Consider the following 19,230-nt stretch of genomic DNA (forward strand, 5'->3'; position numbering starts at 1 on the left):
GACGCTAGAGCAACATTACTCGAAACATTTATTTAATATTTCCTTTAATATCATATAGATTTCTACCAGGTTAATACACATACACCAAAAAACTGTAGGGTGTGATTAAGATGCATGCTTGGAAAAAACTGAATAAGAAATGCAGTTGAAAACTTGTCTAATTTTTTGTCTGCATATCAGAGAACATACCATTTCCAAAAGAATGTATACAGTCTTATTTTAAGGAAAGGTTTTAAATGATTTTTCAGAGCTTAAGTGGCTCTTGAATTATTTTATCTAGGACTTAAAATATGAGTAAATCTGACTGAATAAACCTTAAATATGTATTAATTTTAATCAAAAAAATATAATGCTGAGTATTATAAAAACTTTTCAACCCTAAATAGGAACATTTTGCCTCAATGATGTTAAAATGTAAAGAAGATAAAATATGAAATTGTGCCTACACAACTATTAAAGTTGACACTGGAAAACATAATCCTAGTCGAACCTTTAAAGAAATATATAGGATCTGTTTGATTTTATTAGCAGCAAACCAAATTTGATCATTTCCTCATTTCTTAAGGCTCCAAACACTCTTCGGTAATAAAATGTGGTTAAATATCTTACAAAAAAAGAAAAAAGGAAATAAGTTTTAAATGGATTCAAGAAAAATAATCACAACATGGCTGATGGTCATGAAATTAACACCAACTAATTTGTAAAGTTCTAAATCAAATTTGCAGATGTTAAGTTCATAAGCATATCCCATTACTTATGTGATTAAAAAGGAGTTTTTGACCTGATCTTTCGATCTTTGGCACTCAATCCTATCCATCGCCTCTTAAAAAATTAATTAAAATTTTAGCAAGATGGTAGCTTTTTACTTCCCACCCTATCTCAGAGTAAAAAAAATTATCAATCAAACTCAAGTTATCCCCACCCAGTATCTGTAAAATGTCGACTTGAAATTCAATTTCATATCTCTTAAGCTTTCATGTAGAAAAAGACAGTTCACTTCTTAACAAAATAAATCACTTTTGGGATTGCCAAGTTGACCTCTTTGAATTAGGAAAATTCAAAGTGAAAAATGTAATTATCACCCCGGAACAATCTGTATACATCTGGAGCTAATTCTGGCTTCATTTTTCACATCATTTTTCACACTGTGCTACATCTTGTAGGGATGCCATGGAACTTTTGAAGAACTCATAAAAAATGTTCAAGACTTCAAAAACCTAATAAGGTATTTTATTCCAGCAAAAACCTTGGGAATTTCTGACTCTTAAAACTCACTCTACTCAATGATCTTCGTATCCCATGTGACTGAATTAGAATTGAACAACACTGTGACATACAAGACAAATAGGTGTATGAAAACATGTCATTCTTTATCTTTGCAGCATTTAACGTTCAAACATGTAATACACCATATCTAAAATAATACCCAAAACACATTTCATGCTTTCCAAGTAGAAAGAGAAATGTCATTAGCCACGTTTACCTATGATACGACTGGAGCACTCTAAACAAAAAATTCACATTCTTATGAAGATGCATCCAAAACCGTAAGTGCGTTTTTCTTAAAAGAGCAATTTCATGTAAGAATGGTATATTGCAGTTTCCATCCAAAAAATAAACATCAGTGATCGTGAATCAGCTTTTGAAGAAAGGGAATTTTCGAAGGGGGGTGATTAAATCATATAAATATGATGCTCACTAAATCTAAGGATAATAAGCCCACTAAGAAACATAACTATTCCTCACAAGTTCATTATAAAAATCCATTAGGTGTAATCTCTAGAAGTAATTGTTCTTACTGCACTTTATTGACAATGCATAGTATTGATTTTTCACACCTTCTATGATTCTTTAATTTGTATTCATGAAATGTCCATCAGCACAGTCTAAATAAATTTGGCATATAGGCACTAAAATGAATAAATCGATGGAAACAAACATTAATTTTGCATTATCCTTATTCCTTAGACAAGTTAGCCATGAGAGTTGTAAATGAAGGTCAAAGGTTTTGAAATGGGTCAAAACCCTTGACCTCTAGACCCTTCCTATTAAAAAAGGCTATTTTAAAGTTTTAAGTAGGGGAATTTACTACCAGCAAGATATCACTTTTAAGAGACTACAAAGAAAACTCTCAATAAAAACATTCATCTGTTGCAAAACAGAAAAGAAAACATCACCAGATATAAGATTTGGATATATTTTTTAAAAAAATCATTCAAGTTTATCACATCAGGTTCAAGGTTCCTGAACACGAAAAGCAAATGTGTTCTTAGAAATTTATTTTTCGACATCTTATTATGATGGCTGCCACATTTTTGTTGATGTTTTCCCAAATCTACTGTGTATGTCAAAAATAATTAGCAATGACAAGGATTCAAAATTATTTATCGCTCATTTTATAACCTCTGCACAGAAGGGAAGTAAACTCACGATTCCCAGAGGAGCCAGAGTGGCACTCCACAAGGTATAGAAATAAATCTATTTCTATAACCTTAACACACAGTGAAGTTTAGTCGTCTCAAGATCTTCTGAGTTGAACAATTTCAATGTGACTAATCTATTCACTTTCTCTCAGTACATGCTTCAAAAGCATCTGCTAACACCCACTATCAGAAGTAATCCTTTTTGTGGTACCAATAAAATTATTTGAAAGCTACAGACTCAAACGTTACAATAGCAAAAATGCCTGAGAATGCAAATATAACTTCCTTGTCCAAACACATCCACGTGAGAATTCACTTTTAATTGAACATTCATTCTTGTCACTCACCTGAGAACACAGTAGCATAACCAATTCCACAACGGAACTACTAGACTTCATGCAAACAAGACCTATTTTAAAGAGAATGAAGAAAAAAAAAATTACAAGGTGGAAAAACACAACATGAAAGATTTGTTCTCCAACTCTGACGAAATTAAGTTCTAAAATAAAACGTGAACATCTCGCTAAGAGTCAAACCCATATACGTTTAAACCTGGCGTGGAAATTACCACCACTGTGGGTGAACTGTTCATTTCGGCTATCAAATACTAAAACATTTATTACAACTTCATATATAATGACATTGCCCAATACTCCCAGAAACGTGCTCAACATATGCCATATCGATCAGGATCATCTACATTTTGTTTGGGAGAGGCCTGATCGTTATACATGCAGAGAAGGGAAATGGCTCCTGACCTTTGCTTTCTCCACCACACTCTCTCCCTTCAACCCTCGAGCTATCAATCAAGTTTCCATTTTGTTTCATGGCAGCAGACATCCCAAACACTCTTATTAGTACCTTGACCTCTGACCTCACAATAAACCTTAACAGAAACGCAAGCCGTTGTCTGTTACATATTCTTGATTTCTTATAAATTAATTCATTTACATTTTCTCTTTCATGTTTCATTGTGGGTCACCAGGAATATCCATAGGAAAGAATTTTCAAATACTGATAGATTTATCTATTCAAAGAGCTCATTTCGTTTTAATTACCGATAAAAACTAAAGAAGTTCAATGACATTTTACAACCAGTTATCTTAAAACAGCCACTCCAGTCATGAAAAAGACTAAACTATTAAATTAGATTACTAATAGTCAGAAAAATTACCATTTTTTTTTTAATTTTGCATTTTTCTAGGCAAACAATCACCAAAAGTACAAGCTGGAAAATCTGAAATAATTGCTGGAGGTCCTGAACCCTCTTTTTCCCTCCCCATTAGAGTTCGTCAAGGTATCCTAGCCATTCCCTTTCTTTTACCTTCTTATTCTTTCTTTCTTTCCTTTTTAAAAAATAATGCCTCAAACCTAATGATGGCACACGGTGGCAATTTGCAATTTCACAAATAGTAGTAATCAAGTTAAGCGTGTTTTTAACTCCTTCAGTTTTTTTTTTTTAAAAAGTTAAAACCGTGTTTCTCAATGGTCTGAAATAAAATACATGGAAAAAATGCCCCACGTCAGCACTGGCACGAAACGAGCTACAGAACGTGCCCAGGTTGCGTTCGGAGAACAGGTCGTTCCCTGTGGCCCTGCAGGCACGATGACCACAGGTCCTCGGCCTATGAAGGCCAAAAGCAAGGGCAGAGGAAGGCCCATCCCCGGGGTGCGTGCGGCCCTCTGCTGGTCTGAAACCTTGTCGTGTTGCACAAAACATAACCCAGATCCAGGAAGCTCCCTTTGACTCCAACTTCAAAACTCATTACCTTCCAGCAAGTAAATTCAGACATTTCTACAATTAGGTCACTCATCCTTAGTGCTCTATTCCAGAGGAGCCAGAATTCCTACCGTCAGACCCTGACCTGGGACTTTTTATATTTGCCTGGATAATAAAGAATAGCGATTAGAATGGACCTTGGGCGATTCAAAATTAGAAATTTATCTATAGCCATTCTCTTGTCCCTTTAAACATATATATACCATAGGATATTTTAATACCTATGTACTCGCAAAAACGTACATATATATTTGTATTTATTTCTTTCAGTCTTATTTCTCAATAATAAACACTAGGAAGCCAGGAAAACATCGATAGTTGCTAGGTCACTGGATGAGATGATTCAGCAAAACCTATACCCACTGACCACTAATTTGACCGTTCAGAATACCAAAGTAGATAAAAGGTCCGATTATGGCTCATAGTTTGATTTAAACAATTCATGTGCTTTTTTTCAGTTGACTGGAGATTTACTGGGGGGAGGTCAGGCAAAGTAGAGAGCATGTTTTATTTTAAATGAAAGGGCATCAGAGAACCAGAGAGACCTGGTTCTAGACACTAACATGAAAGTGTTCTGCCTGAAGGTCACTGATACTGCCAACACAAATACATAATTTTAGGTATAAAGAAACAGGAGGCCAGGTGGCACAATGGTTACGGCACTGGACTCCCACATGGCTGAAGACATTTCGAGTCCCAGACTGGGAGTGTGATTTCTCCTTTTCTGTCTCTTTGTCTCACTGATGAGCGCAGGTACCCACGGTGAAAAATTCTCTTAAAAAGGGACCAGCAGTTAGTGTAATGGCTATGTCGCTGGACTCCCATGTAGTTGACCGTGGTTTAAGTCCCAGACCTGGTGGCTTAAAATCACACCAGGCGTGTGTGCGTGCGTGCCCAAGATCCCGAGAGGAGAATGGAGGAGAAGGGACTATGGCGTGGCCATCCTCCCTGGGGGTGATTTCTCTCTTTCTGTCTCTCTGTCTCTCTGTTTTACCAGTGAACACACACGCCCTGTAGCAGAAACCTCTCAAAAACAATAAACTGTTAAATGACATCAAAAACACATAATAGTCACAGCACCTCAAAATATGTAACATTTTACAGAAAAACCCAACAGATTTCTTCCACAAGGCAATAGCATGGTAACAGGGAGAATGGGGGAAGCCACCTGAGATGGATAAGGACTTCAGAGAGCCTTAGGAGAGTCAATGAAATGCAATGAGCGAATTTCATCTGAATCTTAATCAGAAGAAGCACAACTTCATTTTAGATAAAGATATATATGGTTGGGAACCAGCAGTTAGCATAATGGCTATGTCGCTGGACTCCCACGCAGTCGAATGCAGTTCGCATCACAGACCCGGTGGCTTAAACTCACGCCAGGCACGTGTGTGTGTGTGCCCAAGATCCTGAGAGGAAAATGGAGGAGGAGGGATTGCGGCGTGGCCATCCCCCCTGGGGGGGGATTTCTCACTTTCTGTCTCTATGTCTTTCTCTGTCTGGCGAGCGCATGTGCCCTACAGTGAAAACCTCTCCAAAAGAAAAAAAAAGCTATATATGGTCTAGGTATCAGGTGATATAAAAGAAACACTGTTAATATTATTAGGTGTAATAACGGCATGGAGACTATGTCTTTTTAGACTCGGGCTCACTGTGATGCACTGCTGCCTTAACTTCCCATGTAGCGGGACTTACAGGTGTGAACACCCCCACCCAGCTGTTCAGGTAGGCAGGTAGTGACACCCACGTGGGCTCAGCCTGCTCTGCAGCAGCATCTGCCAGCATGAGCTATTCAAACAATGCTAGGAAAAATGTCCTTTTCTGTAGGTATTAATAAGTAGTCAAGTCTTAAATGACACGACAGCTGGAATTGGTCTAAACACTAAAGCAAGGGTCCAGCAGGCGGTGTGGTGGTTAAAGCACTGGACTTCCAAATGTGAACCGTGGTCCATGTCCCAGATCGGGTGGCTCAAAAATCACGCTAGGCACATGTCCATACGTGCCCAATGGAGGAGGACAGACTGTGGCATAGCCATCCCCCAGGGGAGGGGGGGGGATTTCTCACTCTCCTTCTCTCTGTCTCTCTTGGGCAAGTGCATGTATCCTATAGCAAAACCCAAAATAAAAACAAACAAACAAACAAAAACACAGGAAAACACTAAAGCAAAACAGAGATGAAGATATTACAGAATAATAGAAAAATAAATAAGGCTGGGTGATTGGAAATAAGTTCATAGGTATTATACTTCTCATTTTTGTGAATATTTGAAAATTTTATTAAAATATTTAGAAATACAAAAAATGTAATATAAAATTAATCAACTTACTTTTTCTTTATAAGAGAGATTTTTGCTATAGGGTTTGTGTGCTCACCAGAGAAACAGAGACAGAGAGACAGAAAGCAAGAAATCATCCCCCAGGGGAGATGACCATGCCACAATTCTTTCTCCTCCATTCTCCTTTCGGCATCTTGGGCATGCACGCACATGCCTGGCATGAGTTTAAAGCGTTCAGGTCCAGGACTTGAACCGCAGCCAACTATGTGGGAGTCCAGCAACATAGCCACTATGCCATCTGCTGGTCCCCAGATTAACAAACATTCTAATGCCTCAACACAAAACTGGCAAGAATAGAATGAAAACAAGAACTCTGGCCTTCAAGTTAAGTGTTTTCTGTATAGTACAATGTGGTAATTTCCTCTCTCAAACTTCCCTTATTTGCAATGAGTAAAACTGCAACCCAAAACATCCCTTGCTAATTAACGACATGTATAAATTATATAAAAACCCTTACATTGTTTACTATTTGGGGAGAGTATTTTTGGGTTTTTGTTTGTTTTTGCCATAGTGTATATACACTCACTAGAGAGGGACAGAGGGAGGGAAAGTGGGAAATCACCCCCAGGAGGAATAGTCATGCCATAGGCCCTTCCCCTCCATTCTCCTCTTGGGATTTTGGGCATGCCCACAGGACTCGAACCTGAGAGGTGGTATGTGAGATCCAGCCACCTTAACCACCATGCAGCCTGCCTGACCCCCAACTGTTTGCTTTTTTGATTACATTCAAATGAGTAGACACTGCCCAAGCTGACCAACAGGCACAGTAGCAGAGCTTTCCTTCCTTGTTACCATTTTATCAAAATTTACCAGTGAGTAATTGAATCTAAATTAGTCTTTGCTCAGGAACCTAGAATTGTCAGGTTCTAATACTTGTGAGTATCTACAGTGATCCCATTTTGCTAGATTTATTATAAAATTCAAAGATAAATCTACTGTAGTAAGTGACAATGTCTTGCTACACTAAAAGCTATAATTAATGCACACATTTTACTCCCTGTTTATGGTGATGAAATGAAATATAGTTTCTAAGTTATCATTTCTCTTTTTATTTTGGATGTTTTTGCTATAGGCATGTGTGCTCGCCAGAAAGAGACAGAAAGCGAGAAATCACTCCCCAGGGGGGATGGCCGTGCCACAATCTCTTCTCCTCCATTTCCCTCTCGGGATCTTGGGCACAAACGCACATGCGCCCGGCGTGAGTTTAAGCCACCAGGTTTGGTGCTTGAACCATGGTCAACTATATGGCAGTCCAGCGACATAGCCATTACGCCAACTGCTGGTCCCAGTTTTTAAGCTATCCTATTATTTTCAAGAATAAATGTTTGAGGGTCCAGTCGTGGTTGTCCCGGTGGTAGGGCACCACGGCCTAAGCACAAGGACACATGGAGGGCCCGAGTGGGGTTCCAGGGCTGACCGAAACAGGCTGGGCACAACGGCACACACCTGAGGCTCAAGCTAAGGGGAGACTGGGGCAGAGATGGCATCTCAGAGACTCTCAGAAATACCTCTTCTTCCTCCCACACCTCTCGACCACATGCTCATTTTCACTCAACTAAGCAAATATTTGAGATGTGAAATAAAAGTTCGAGGACAGTCTTATAATATAGACTATTCCATTTTTCAATCCAATTCTTTTCCGATTTTATGAAATAAAATCCTTCATTACTTCATTAACTAGTCCATGGTTAAACAGACGGTTTCTTTCAATAGATCAAAGTAAATTGCTACCCCAAATTTTAATTAAATATTTCTAAAATCTAAATTTTCTTTTTCAAATAAATTCATTACCGTTTTTTGACACCATGGACATGAGATCATTCATCACCAACTTAATATGCATGTATGACAGAGATGACATTCCTAGCTAAAGCTTAACACTTACAGACAGACATTTTAAGGGTCCAGTAAAGTGCTGATACCTGGGGGGATTTTTTGTTTGTTTGTTTGTTTTTGAGAGGTTTTTGCTATAGGGCACGTACGCTCGCCAGACAGACAGAGAGACAGAAAGTGAGAAATCATCCCCCTGGGAGATGGCCACACCGCAATCCTTGCTCCTCCATTCTCCTCTCGGGATCTTGGGCACGCAGGCACATGCGCCTGGCGTGAGTTTAAGCCACCGGGTCGAGACTCATACCATGGTCGACTATATGGGAGTCCAGTGACACAGCCATTACGCTAACTGCTGGTCCCCTAATATCTCGAACTATTAACCTATCTATACTTGTGTTTCCATTATATCCTTAGTTTTGGGGAAAAAAGGAGGGGAGAGGTCTTTTTCATGAGTTTAAAGAAATTTGCCTAGGGACTGGCAGGTGCCACGGTGGTTAGAGGCGCTGGACTTCCACATGGCTGACCATGGTTCGAGCCTGGGACCTGCCGGCTTGCTTTTACACTTCCCCTCACTCCCTCTCTGTTTCTCTCTGGTCAAACTAAAAGTAATAATAATAATAAATGAAGTTAAATAAAGTAATTATTAACAAAAGAAGAAGAAATTCATCTGGCTACTGTAAACCAGAAAAAAAAAAAAGAGACCTTGTGAAAACTAAAGCTATAAGTTAATGTTGGTACTGGAATACAGATGGGAGGGCTTTCTCTTGAGTTTTCCGCTTGAAAAGATTACGATTTATCCTAACCCATCAACTGTGCACAAAGAACAGCCAGACTCTGACTACGTGACTGAGCAATCAAACAAACCACATATTCATTCTCATGGGACTAGCAGGGGTGTAATGGTTACAGAGGTGGACTCCCACACAGGACTGCAGTTTGAGTCCCAGACCCAGTGACTTAAAACTCATACAGGGCGTGTGTGCATGCGTGCCCAAGATCCCAAGAGCAGAATGGAGGAGAAGGGACTGAGGCATGGTTATCCCCCTGGGGGCTGATGTCTCAATTTCTGTCTCTCTGTCTCTCTCTCTCTCTTCAGGGAATGCATGTACCCTATAGCAAAAATCTCACTTAAAAAAAATTAATTCTTATCACTGCTGTAGCTTATCCTTAAAATATTCTATTTAGGGCATGAAGGCCTGCATATTGAGTCAGTATGTTAAACTCTTAAATAGAACCAATGGAAAAATTGTTCTCAAACTGTTATCTGCTGCCTGAGGGAATCAGCCTTTACTTCTGAATCACCCTCCCTAATATTTGAAGACACTCAGTATATTACAAATGCCCCGTATCCAAAAAAAAGCAAATCCCATAATTCTTCAGCCATTCCAATGCCCTCAATAATCTACTTCTGCATGCTGGGTATAATAGTTTGATACAATCTTAAGGTACTCCACCTAGAAGAGACCCAGTAATCCATGTACGAGGTAAGCAGGTAGAGTACAACGCTACCATTATCTCTACTTACCTGGAAAACAAAAGTCTACTAATAGTTTCTAACACAGCATTTTTCATTGTCCTAAAATGTGGCAATACACACTTTTTTACATAGATCTTCAGTTTAAGTAAAAACTTTGTGACAGGTCTCTCTAATTCTCTATCTCATAGTTCATGTTAGTGGGTCAAAAAATCTCTTAGTATTTGATTCAACAACCTCCTATTTCATCCAAATCATTCATAAAAACGGTGAGTAGATAAGAATACAGCAGAGACATCGGTCATCTCCTTCAAAACATACAGACTTTATGAGAAGTCTTTCCCAAGGTTGAAGACACTTCAGGAAATGCCACGCCAAATCTTGATACCCACTTGTCTCTATCCTGAAATGCAAATTATATATATTTTAAAAAGAAACATCACTTACTTGTTCCCTCTATAAGCAGTTCTTGTCCATGGCTACCCAGAAGTGTCCGAGAAAGAAAAGGTGCAAAATCCACAAAAATCTCCCGCAGAAGAGGAGCTGCCTTTTCCAGAGCCTGCTCGAGCCTCTCTGTAATACTAAAGGAAAGATGTTAAGGTGCCTGAGCTACGCTGTCGAACCTGCCAATGCTTTACGTTTTTACCGTGTTGCTGGAAAAATCATGACGTATTTCTCTGTTTTTCTATGCAAAAATGCATCATGACTTTTCCGATGACCCATTAGCAAAAGCATGTATTTCCACAGAAATAAAAATTAAAATTAAAAAATGGTGGGAAAATTACTCAAAGAGGCACTGCTACTACACACAGCAGTCCTTCTGCCCGGAATATCTATTTTTTTTTTTAATTGAGAGGTTTTTGCTATAAGGCTCGTGTGTTCACCAGACAGAGAGACAGAGAGATAGAAAGCGAGAAATCACCCCCCAGAGGGTATGGCCACACCGCAATCCTCTCTCCTCCATTCTCCTCTTGGGATTTTGGACACACACGCACATGCACCTGGCGTGAGTTTAAGCCCCCGGGTCCAGCGCTTGAACTGCAGTTGACTACACGAGAGTCCAGCAACATAGCCATTATGCTAACTGCTGGTCCCCGGAATATCTATTTTTCATCCTGATCTAACTTGCCCACCCTGACACTCACTCCCAGCGTCAGTTCTCACTGAATGTCTTCACTGGCCAGCTAACTGCACTTTCTTTTTAGTTCCATTAGAGCTGAAACCAACACAATTTCATCAAAGCTGCCTAGTCACCCCTACAACGTCAGCACCCTGAATTAAATGTTTTCCTTCATCCCTAAATTCGCACCGATGGCTTAGTACAGACCCAATAAATGTTTGCAAGCTGAAAGAAGCAGTTTATGGTCTTTTGGGTTGGGATGTAAAATAATTTCTTCATAATGAAATCTGAATGATTTTTCACTCAAAAATAATAAGCTTCATAAGCACATTTATAATGATCTCAATTTACATATTAATGTCTTTGACTCTATATAAATATATTACAGATATATGTAATGAGTTTACAAAAACAAGCTCCCTCCCTGCATTTCAAGAAACTCAGTGGGATACAAAGCTTTAGTATCTAACTTACAAACCAAGTACATACAAGGTCACTACTTATCCGCCCCTCACACTAGGAGGACTGGGGCCAGCAGGTGGTACGCTGGTTAAGGCCCTGGACTCCCCCATGGTCATCCATGGGTCTGAGTCTTGGACCTAACCACTTGCTCTTTTACTTTCTCTCTCACTCTCTGGTGAGTACAACGTGCTCTATGGCAAATTAAAAAAAAAAAAAAAAAAAAAGATAATAATAAATAAAAATGAGATAAATAATTCTAAAAAGCACACATACTTAGAGTACTTCCCAGTTCATACTTGTGAGAAAGCAGCTGCTACTGACAACCATCAACACAAACATAGGGAAGTTTCTGCTGGCAATATACATGTCCTCACTCCTACTACTCTTGCTGTCTCGGGGAACTGATTATTCCTGGATGGTATCACAAATACTAGCCTATACTCAAAGCAACCAAGTGCCTGCATTTGTGGAAGGCTATGGATTTTCCAATTGTGGTAAAGACATTCACGATTTTTCTGGCCACTAAGGCTCTAGTGATGGACAACACATCCAGAGCATTCCAAATTAGAATTTGAAGTGCATATTCCCAATTAATCAAGGTAAGTGACAGTAAAAATCCAACTACACTTCAGTATCCTTGTGGCTTTGGCTGCCTGGTTATCACTTATTATTTCAGCACTTTCACAGAAGAGGAACAACACATTTCAGACTTCAAATTTACAGTCATATGAAACAAAAGCCAAAAGCTTATATAAATAACATATTTTATATACACATAACACTTATAATTTATTACAAATAGTTGCTTTTAAGGAACATTTTGCATCTTATAGTCTTTTAAAATGAACTTCAAAAATATTCCCAAGCCTCTGAATATCATATATGTTAAAAACGAAAATGGAAGGAAGAAAGGAGAAATATATCTGGACAGTTTAAAGAGCCATCTAAAAGCATAAGTTACAAGATCCAAGTGAGTAGGGTAAATACCTCATATTTGAATCTGGGTCTTGTGGAACTGAACCGACGGTTGGAACTGAGGGCAACTTTGCATTAGATGATCGATTGCCTATAAAAGAAAGAACACCATTGATAGGAATTTTTCATTTTTAGATACAAAGATTCAAATTAAAAGGATATCTTTATACTAGTCAACAAAAACATACTAAAAGGCATTTTAGGGGCCAACAAGTGGCATGAAAGTTAAGGCAGATGGATCCGACCTGGTTGGTTGACTGTGCAGTTCAATTCCCAGACCCAGTGGCTTAAGAGACACACACTGGGCATGCAGGTGTGCCCAAAATCCCAAGAGGAAAATGAAGAAGGGATTGCAGCAAGGCCATACCCCTGGGAGGGTGCTTTCTCATTTCCCCTCTTTCTCTGTCTCTTTCTGGTAAGCACATGTGCCCTATAGCAAAAAAAAAATTTTTAGGGACCAGCAGTTGGCATAATGGCTATGTTGCTGGACTCCCATGTAGTCGACCATGGTTCAAGTCCCGGACCCAGTGGATTAAACTCATGCCGGGCGCATGTGTACACGTGCCCAAGATCCTGAGAGGAGAATGGAGGAAAATGAATTGCAGCGTGGCCATCATCTCTGGGGGGTGATTTCTCGTTTTCTGCATCTGTCTCTCTCTGTCTTTCTGGCAAGCACACGTGCCCTATAGCAAAAACCTCTCCAAAAAAATTTTTTTAAAAAAAAAAGGAGCAGCAAAGTATAATACCCAAAGTAAAACGATTTTCCAAAAGATCATTTTTTTAAAAATTCATTTATTAAAAACATTTATTTAATTTTATTTGTTATTATTTTTTAATTTGACAAGAGAAGGAGAGAGAAAGGGAAAGTGAGAGAGCAAGCCACCAGGTCAGAGACTAGAACTGTGGTCAGCCACATGTATGTCCAGCACCTTAACCACCATGCCACCTGCCAGTCCTAAAAATATATATATATTTTAAATATCCATTGTCTTTGGATAACATTAAAATCTAACAATTAACAAGGTTTTTCTTTAATCCTTTCATATATAAATCTCTGTTATAAGCTCAATTATCATGCCAAACAATCCTTTTATGTGTGGGCTTAAAAGGTAACAGATAAGTAAATTCTGACCCATTAAGCTAGATTCCTTCTATTCAGCACCAAGTGTCAAAAGAAATCTACAATTGGAGGGTTTTTTTTAAGAGGTTTTTGTCTTAGGGCATGTGCAATGGCAGAGAGGTGGGGATGCTGGGAGACATAGACAGTGAGAGGGAAAGTGAGAAATCACCCCCCAGAAGGAATAGCACACTGCAATCCCTTCCCCTCCATTCTCCTCTCAGGATCTTGGATATGCACACATGCACACACGCCCAACATGACTTTCAAGCCACAGGGTCTAGGACTCGAACCCCAGTCAGCCATGTGGGAGTCCAGCAATGTAACTACTATGCCATCTGCAGGCCCCAATTGGAGTTTATTTATTTATTTTTTTTAAATAAAACAATAACAAAGAACAGAAACAGCTAATTCCAAATTTAGCTTTAATTATATTTCATTACCATGAAAACTGCACTTACTCAGTTATCAAATAACTTCTGCTCTACCCAATAGCTCTTGAGTCTAGTTTGGCAAACAGAAGCCAAAGAAGATCTAGGAAACCGTTCTTAATTGATTCTACCAGAAGTTATACTCTCCCATTTCTGTCCCCACTGCAACTACAATATATAACCTGTTGTTGTGTTGTATTTCAAGTAGTTTTTTTGAAGAATTCTTTTATTTAACTTTATTTATTATTATTTTCCAGTTTGATCAGAGAGAAACACACAGAGAGAGAGAAAGTGAGAAAGCAAGCCACCAGGTCTGGGCCTTGAACCACAGTCGGCCATGTGGGAATCTAGCACCCTTAACCACCACACCACCCGCCAGCCCCTCAAGTAATTTTTAAAATGTTCTTCTAACTGCTATGCTGAACCTTTGAAAAGCTGAGCTCTCAGGGCCAGCAGGTGGCAAGGTGGTTGGGTGCTGGACTCCCACATGACCAACCATGGTTCGAGTTCCAGTCGTGGTAGCTTGAGAATCACACCAGACACATGGACGTGCAAGCCCAAAATCCTGGGAAGAAAAGGGATTACAATGTGGCCATAGCCTTGAGGGGGGTTATTTCTCACTTTCTGCTCACTATCCCGGTCTCTTTCCAGTAAGCACATGCGCTCTATGGCAAACACCTAAAAAAAAAAAAAAAAAAAAAAGTGCCAGGCACAGAGTCAGTACATGATGTGGAGATTAAGACTGCTAGATCCCACATGGCCAACTCCACAGTTAAGAGTCCTGGACCCAGTAGTTTGAAAATCATGCTGGGCACGTGTGTATGTGTGTGTGTGTGTGTGTGTGATCTCACACTTTCCCTGTCTCTGTATCTCTCCAGCGGGCACATGTCACATGCGCCCTATGGCAAGAATCTTTTTTAAAACATTTTCATTAATATCTAAGAAGAAAGTGCCCTACCACACAGCTCGGTAGAAAGCCATAAGCCATAGAAAGCCACTTCCATAACTGTGTTCACTGCTGAAGGCCTCAAAACTGGCAGTAAACTTAACTTGTTTAAAACCTAGAGCTGCGACTCTTTGTAATCGTGTGTCACAATTATACAAAGTTATTTTCTCATTATGACCAAAATATAAAAATGCTGCACCTTAAAGAGAATAAGGGCCCTTTTCCGCAAAACTTGAACTTTCAGTCCAAAGACAATTAGTTGAAACAGATCAAAGAAAGCATTCCACGTTGACCCAGAGCACGTTAGGGAGCCTACGAGTGCCAGGACAACTTCGGTACAAGACAGAACTAAAGGCGTCTGTGTGAATTCCTGGTTCCAATAAATAGAAGGGAGCATACATGAATGAGGGTATATATCCTTTTCTTTTTTAAGAGAGATTTTTGCTACAGGGCACATGCACTTGCCAGAGAGAAAGAGAGAGACAGAGAAATAGAAAGTGAGAAATACCGCCAGAGGGAGGGCCTTGCCTCAATCCCTTCTCCTCCATTCTCCTTTTGGGATCTTGGGCACGCCCATGCACCTGGCATGAGTTTTGTGCCACCAAGTCCAGGACTTGAACTGTGGCCAACTACATGGGAGTCCAGCGCCATAACCATTATGCCACCTGCTGGTCCTAAGGGTATATACTCTTGCATGCATCAACAGGGTCCGCGGCACTAGCCACTGAGAAGATCTAAACAGCAGTTCTTCGACACCTAACATCCCGACCTTGATTTCTAAATAATATTCTCCACTAAAAGAAATGGCTGATTCGAGATCTGTGAAAGGAAGGGCAGAAAGAGCTTGAAACGTCTAGTGATGCTTTCTAGAAAACAAGGAAATGCCAAGGAATGAGGGGTATGTCACAAGGACGCAGAAATCACCTTCACGATGACCGAATCGGGCACAATTCGAGCATTAAAACAAGCAGCGGGCCAGCTCCACAGCACAATGGAAATGGGCTGCTCACAAGAAGCCGGGTCCGGGAACCAGCAGTTAGCATAATGGCTATGTCGCTGGACTCCCACGTAGTCGACCGCGGTTCGTGTCCCGGACTCGGTGGCTTAAAACTCACGCCGGGCGCGTGTGCATGCGTGCCCAAGATCCCGAGAGGAGAATGGAGGAGAAGGGATTGCGGCGTGACCATCCCCCCTGGGGGGTGATTTCTCGCTTTCTGTCTCTATGTCTCTCTCTGTCTGTCTGGCGAGCACACGCGCCCTACAGTGAAAATCTCTAAAAAAAAAAAAAAAAAAAGATCAAAAGAAGCCGGGTCCCACATGGCAGCTGAAGTTCGAACACCTGACCTCGCTGGCCTAAAACATGCGGGGCACACATGTGAGTAGTGAGTACCCCAAACCCTACAGGCTGGAGGACTGGAGGAAGGATGTCACAGTATGAGCAGAAAGGCCCCACCAGGCGTCCTCTCTGTCTCTCTCTCTCTCTCTCACTTGGGTATACACCTGCTCTATTATAAGAGAACACTTGTTTTAATGAAAATGATAATAACTAAAATAACCCATCAATGGGACTGGCAGTTAGCGTAATGGCTATGTCGCTGAACTCCCATGTAGTTGACCGCAGTTCAAGTCCCAGACCCGGTGGCTTAAACTCAAGCTGGGCACGTGTGCATGTGTGCCCAAGATCCCGAGAGGAGAATGGAGGAGAAGGGATTACGGCGTGGCCATCCCCCCTGGGGGGTGATTTCTCATGTTCTTTCTCTCTGTCTCTCTCTGGCAAGCACATGTGCCCTATAGCAAAAACCTCTCCAAAAAATAAATAAATAAAATAACCCATCGAATAAAATAGGAAGACACGAGGCCATACTGCTATAAATAAAATGACAATCTGAGAACGAAGATAATTAAATAAGTTCAAAGTTCTTCTCCAAAAACACTTACCAATTTAAAAAGAGGGAAAAGCAACTTTATATAAAATACAGCAACTGGCAGTTATACTTCAATGGAGTGATGAAAGTTGTCATCCATACTATGACAAATCAAAACTGGGGACCATATCAATAAACGATTTTCTCCCCAGTCTGTTCTATGATATTCCTACCACGGAAGCACACCCTGTGTCTGATAATGAGGAACTACAAGACCAACGCACACTGAGGGATGTTCATTTGAGTAGGTCCAATTTTGACCACTGACAAAGAGTCTTTGCTTAACCGAAGTTTAGACTCCTGAATCTTCCCCAAGGCCCATCTCTACTTCTTCATAAAATCCAGTTTTAGCAAGAACCCCGCAAGAATACCCCCCTCCTTCATAAATGATCACTCTCAATATCTCATTGGGTCCCTTATCTTTCGCCTCCCACAGGTGATATCTGATCACCCTGGCCTGTCTTCAGACGAAATCCTACCAGGTCAGTTTGCCAGAAACACTGCCCTCCCCTCCCCCAACATCGCTGTTCTCTGTTTCCCTCTTAGGACTTTTCCAAGGACCAACCCGCATCTGCCGGCTGGCCAGAGCCACATGCCCATGCTATGACGGCACTGAGCCCAGTTCCACTCTGACGTCTTCTCTCCTGCTGCCATCACCCTGAATAGGATCTGGTTTTGGCACTTGGCTGTCCAGTTCTCATGTTCAGTTATATGCTTACGAAATCTATATGCGCTTCTTTATTTCCTTGAAGGAACTGCCTAGCGGTCAGTAAACATGCCCCTTAAACGTTGATATATGGTACACTGCCGATTTCCCTTCGAAAACGAGTGAAAGGGGCCAGAGCATGACACACAGCAGGAGCACAATGCTCTGCAATGTTGATCACCACAGGAAGGTTCTGGATTCGTGTCCTAATGTCTCTGCACTCACCAGGCACATAGCTGAGCCTGGGGGCAGACGGAGGTCCCCTGTTGGGCCTGCCTCTCTCTCCGTCTCTCCCTTACTCTCTTGCTCTCTGCCTTGCTTTTTTATTGAAGAAATAAACTTTTTAAAAAGAATATATAATTGGGACCAGCAGTGAGCGTAATGGCTATGTCGCTCCTGCTCAACCCACAGCAAACCATGTGTAAAACTCCAACCAAGTGACAGGCAGTCTGCAGGCATAGGGTTAATTTAAAAACAGGCCTCGTGGACAACTGCAGTTCGAGTCCTGGACCTGGTGACTTGCTGTCACTATTCCTTATCTCTTTCTGTCCGTCTCTGTTGAGTACACATGACTTACAGCAAACTTAAAACAATAACAACAATAACAATAATAATAATAAATACTTGAAAGACATCTAAAGCACTCACTGCTTCATGCTGGCAATTTTTTTGTTCTTGGAGAGGTTTTTGCTATAGGGCGCGTGCGCTCGCCAGACAGACAGAGAGAGACAGAGAGATAGAAAGTGAGAAATCACCCCCCCAGGGGGGATGGCCACGCTGCAGTCCCTTCTCCTCCAGTCTCCTCTCGGGATCTTGGGCACACACGCACATGTGCCCGGCGTGAGTTTAAGCCACCGGGTCCGGGACGCGAACCACGGTTGACTACGTGGGAGTCCAGCGACATAGCCATTATGCTAACTGCTGGTCCCGCATGCTGGTAATTTTTAAAGAACATGCACCACCTCCCATTGCATCACCAAAATATTTCCGTTTTTGAACTTTGCACTTTCAAATTACAGAGCAAAACAAGGTGAACTTGAAAAAAATGCCTCAACCTTTGGTATCTGGCATTTCTGAGATTCACGTCCGATTGCTACATCTATACACACACTCAGTGAAGTACTTCAGGGACCCAAAAGCTTTATTATTCTCAGCAAATGGCCAGCCATGTTTTCAAATTCTTTTTATTTTTTTTTTAAGAATTATTTATTTATTTATTTATTCATTCATTCATTCATTCATTTTAATTTGACCAGAGAGAGACACGCAGAGAAAGAGAGAGAAAGAGGGAAGTGAGAAAGCAAGCTACCAGGTCCAGGACTCGAACTGTGGCCGGCCATGTGGGAGTATCTAGCACCTTAAATACCACACCACCTGCTGGGCCCCTAGGTCCATGTTTTTGAATTTTTGACGGTAAAGGGACCACTGAACAACGGTTGGACATGGACTCCCATTACCAGTCAGTGACCAATTACACATTTTTCAACTTTATATTTTAATTGGTAAGTTTGCTTATAAAGACCAATCATTATTTGGAACCTATCACACATTTTCTCTTAAAAGGACTACTGATAGTTTTTCTTGAGTTTTTCTCAGGTTGATAAAAAAAGGAACACATTAGATCCCATCTACTTAAAAGGAGAAATGGAAATAATAAATCCTATGAAAATGACTGCATGAGGTTTTAGGGAATTCGTCGTAA

The 19,230-nt window shown here is 40.6% G+C and overlaps 1 protein-coding gene across 1 annotated transcript in view; it reads right to left on the reverse strand.

Moving 5' to 3' along the window:
- Nucleotides 1–19,230, reverse strand: part of LOC102501723 (lipopolysaccharide-responsive and beige-like anchor protein) — a gene marked incomplete at its 3' end in the record, with an annotated part of 350,771 nt that overhangs the window by 109,646 nt on the left and 221,895 nt on the right. The window contains 3 exon segments of the mRNA XM_027775072.1: nt 2,771–2,832; nt 10,294–10,427; nt 12,416–12,494. Coding sequence (XP_027630873.1) covers nt 2,771–2,832; nt 10,294–10,427; nt 12,416–12,494 — 275 coding nt within the window.

The sequence above is a fragment of the Tupaia chinensis genome, unplaced genomic scaffold, assembly GCF_000334495.1.
Source record: "Tupaia chinensis unplaced genomic scaffold, TupChi_1.0 Scaffold000521_1, whole genome shotgun sequence".
NCBI lineage: Eukaryota > Metazoa > Chordata > Mammalia > Scandentia > Tupaiidae > Tupaia > Tupaia belangeri.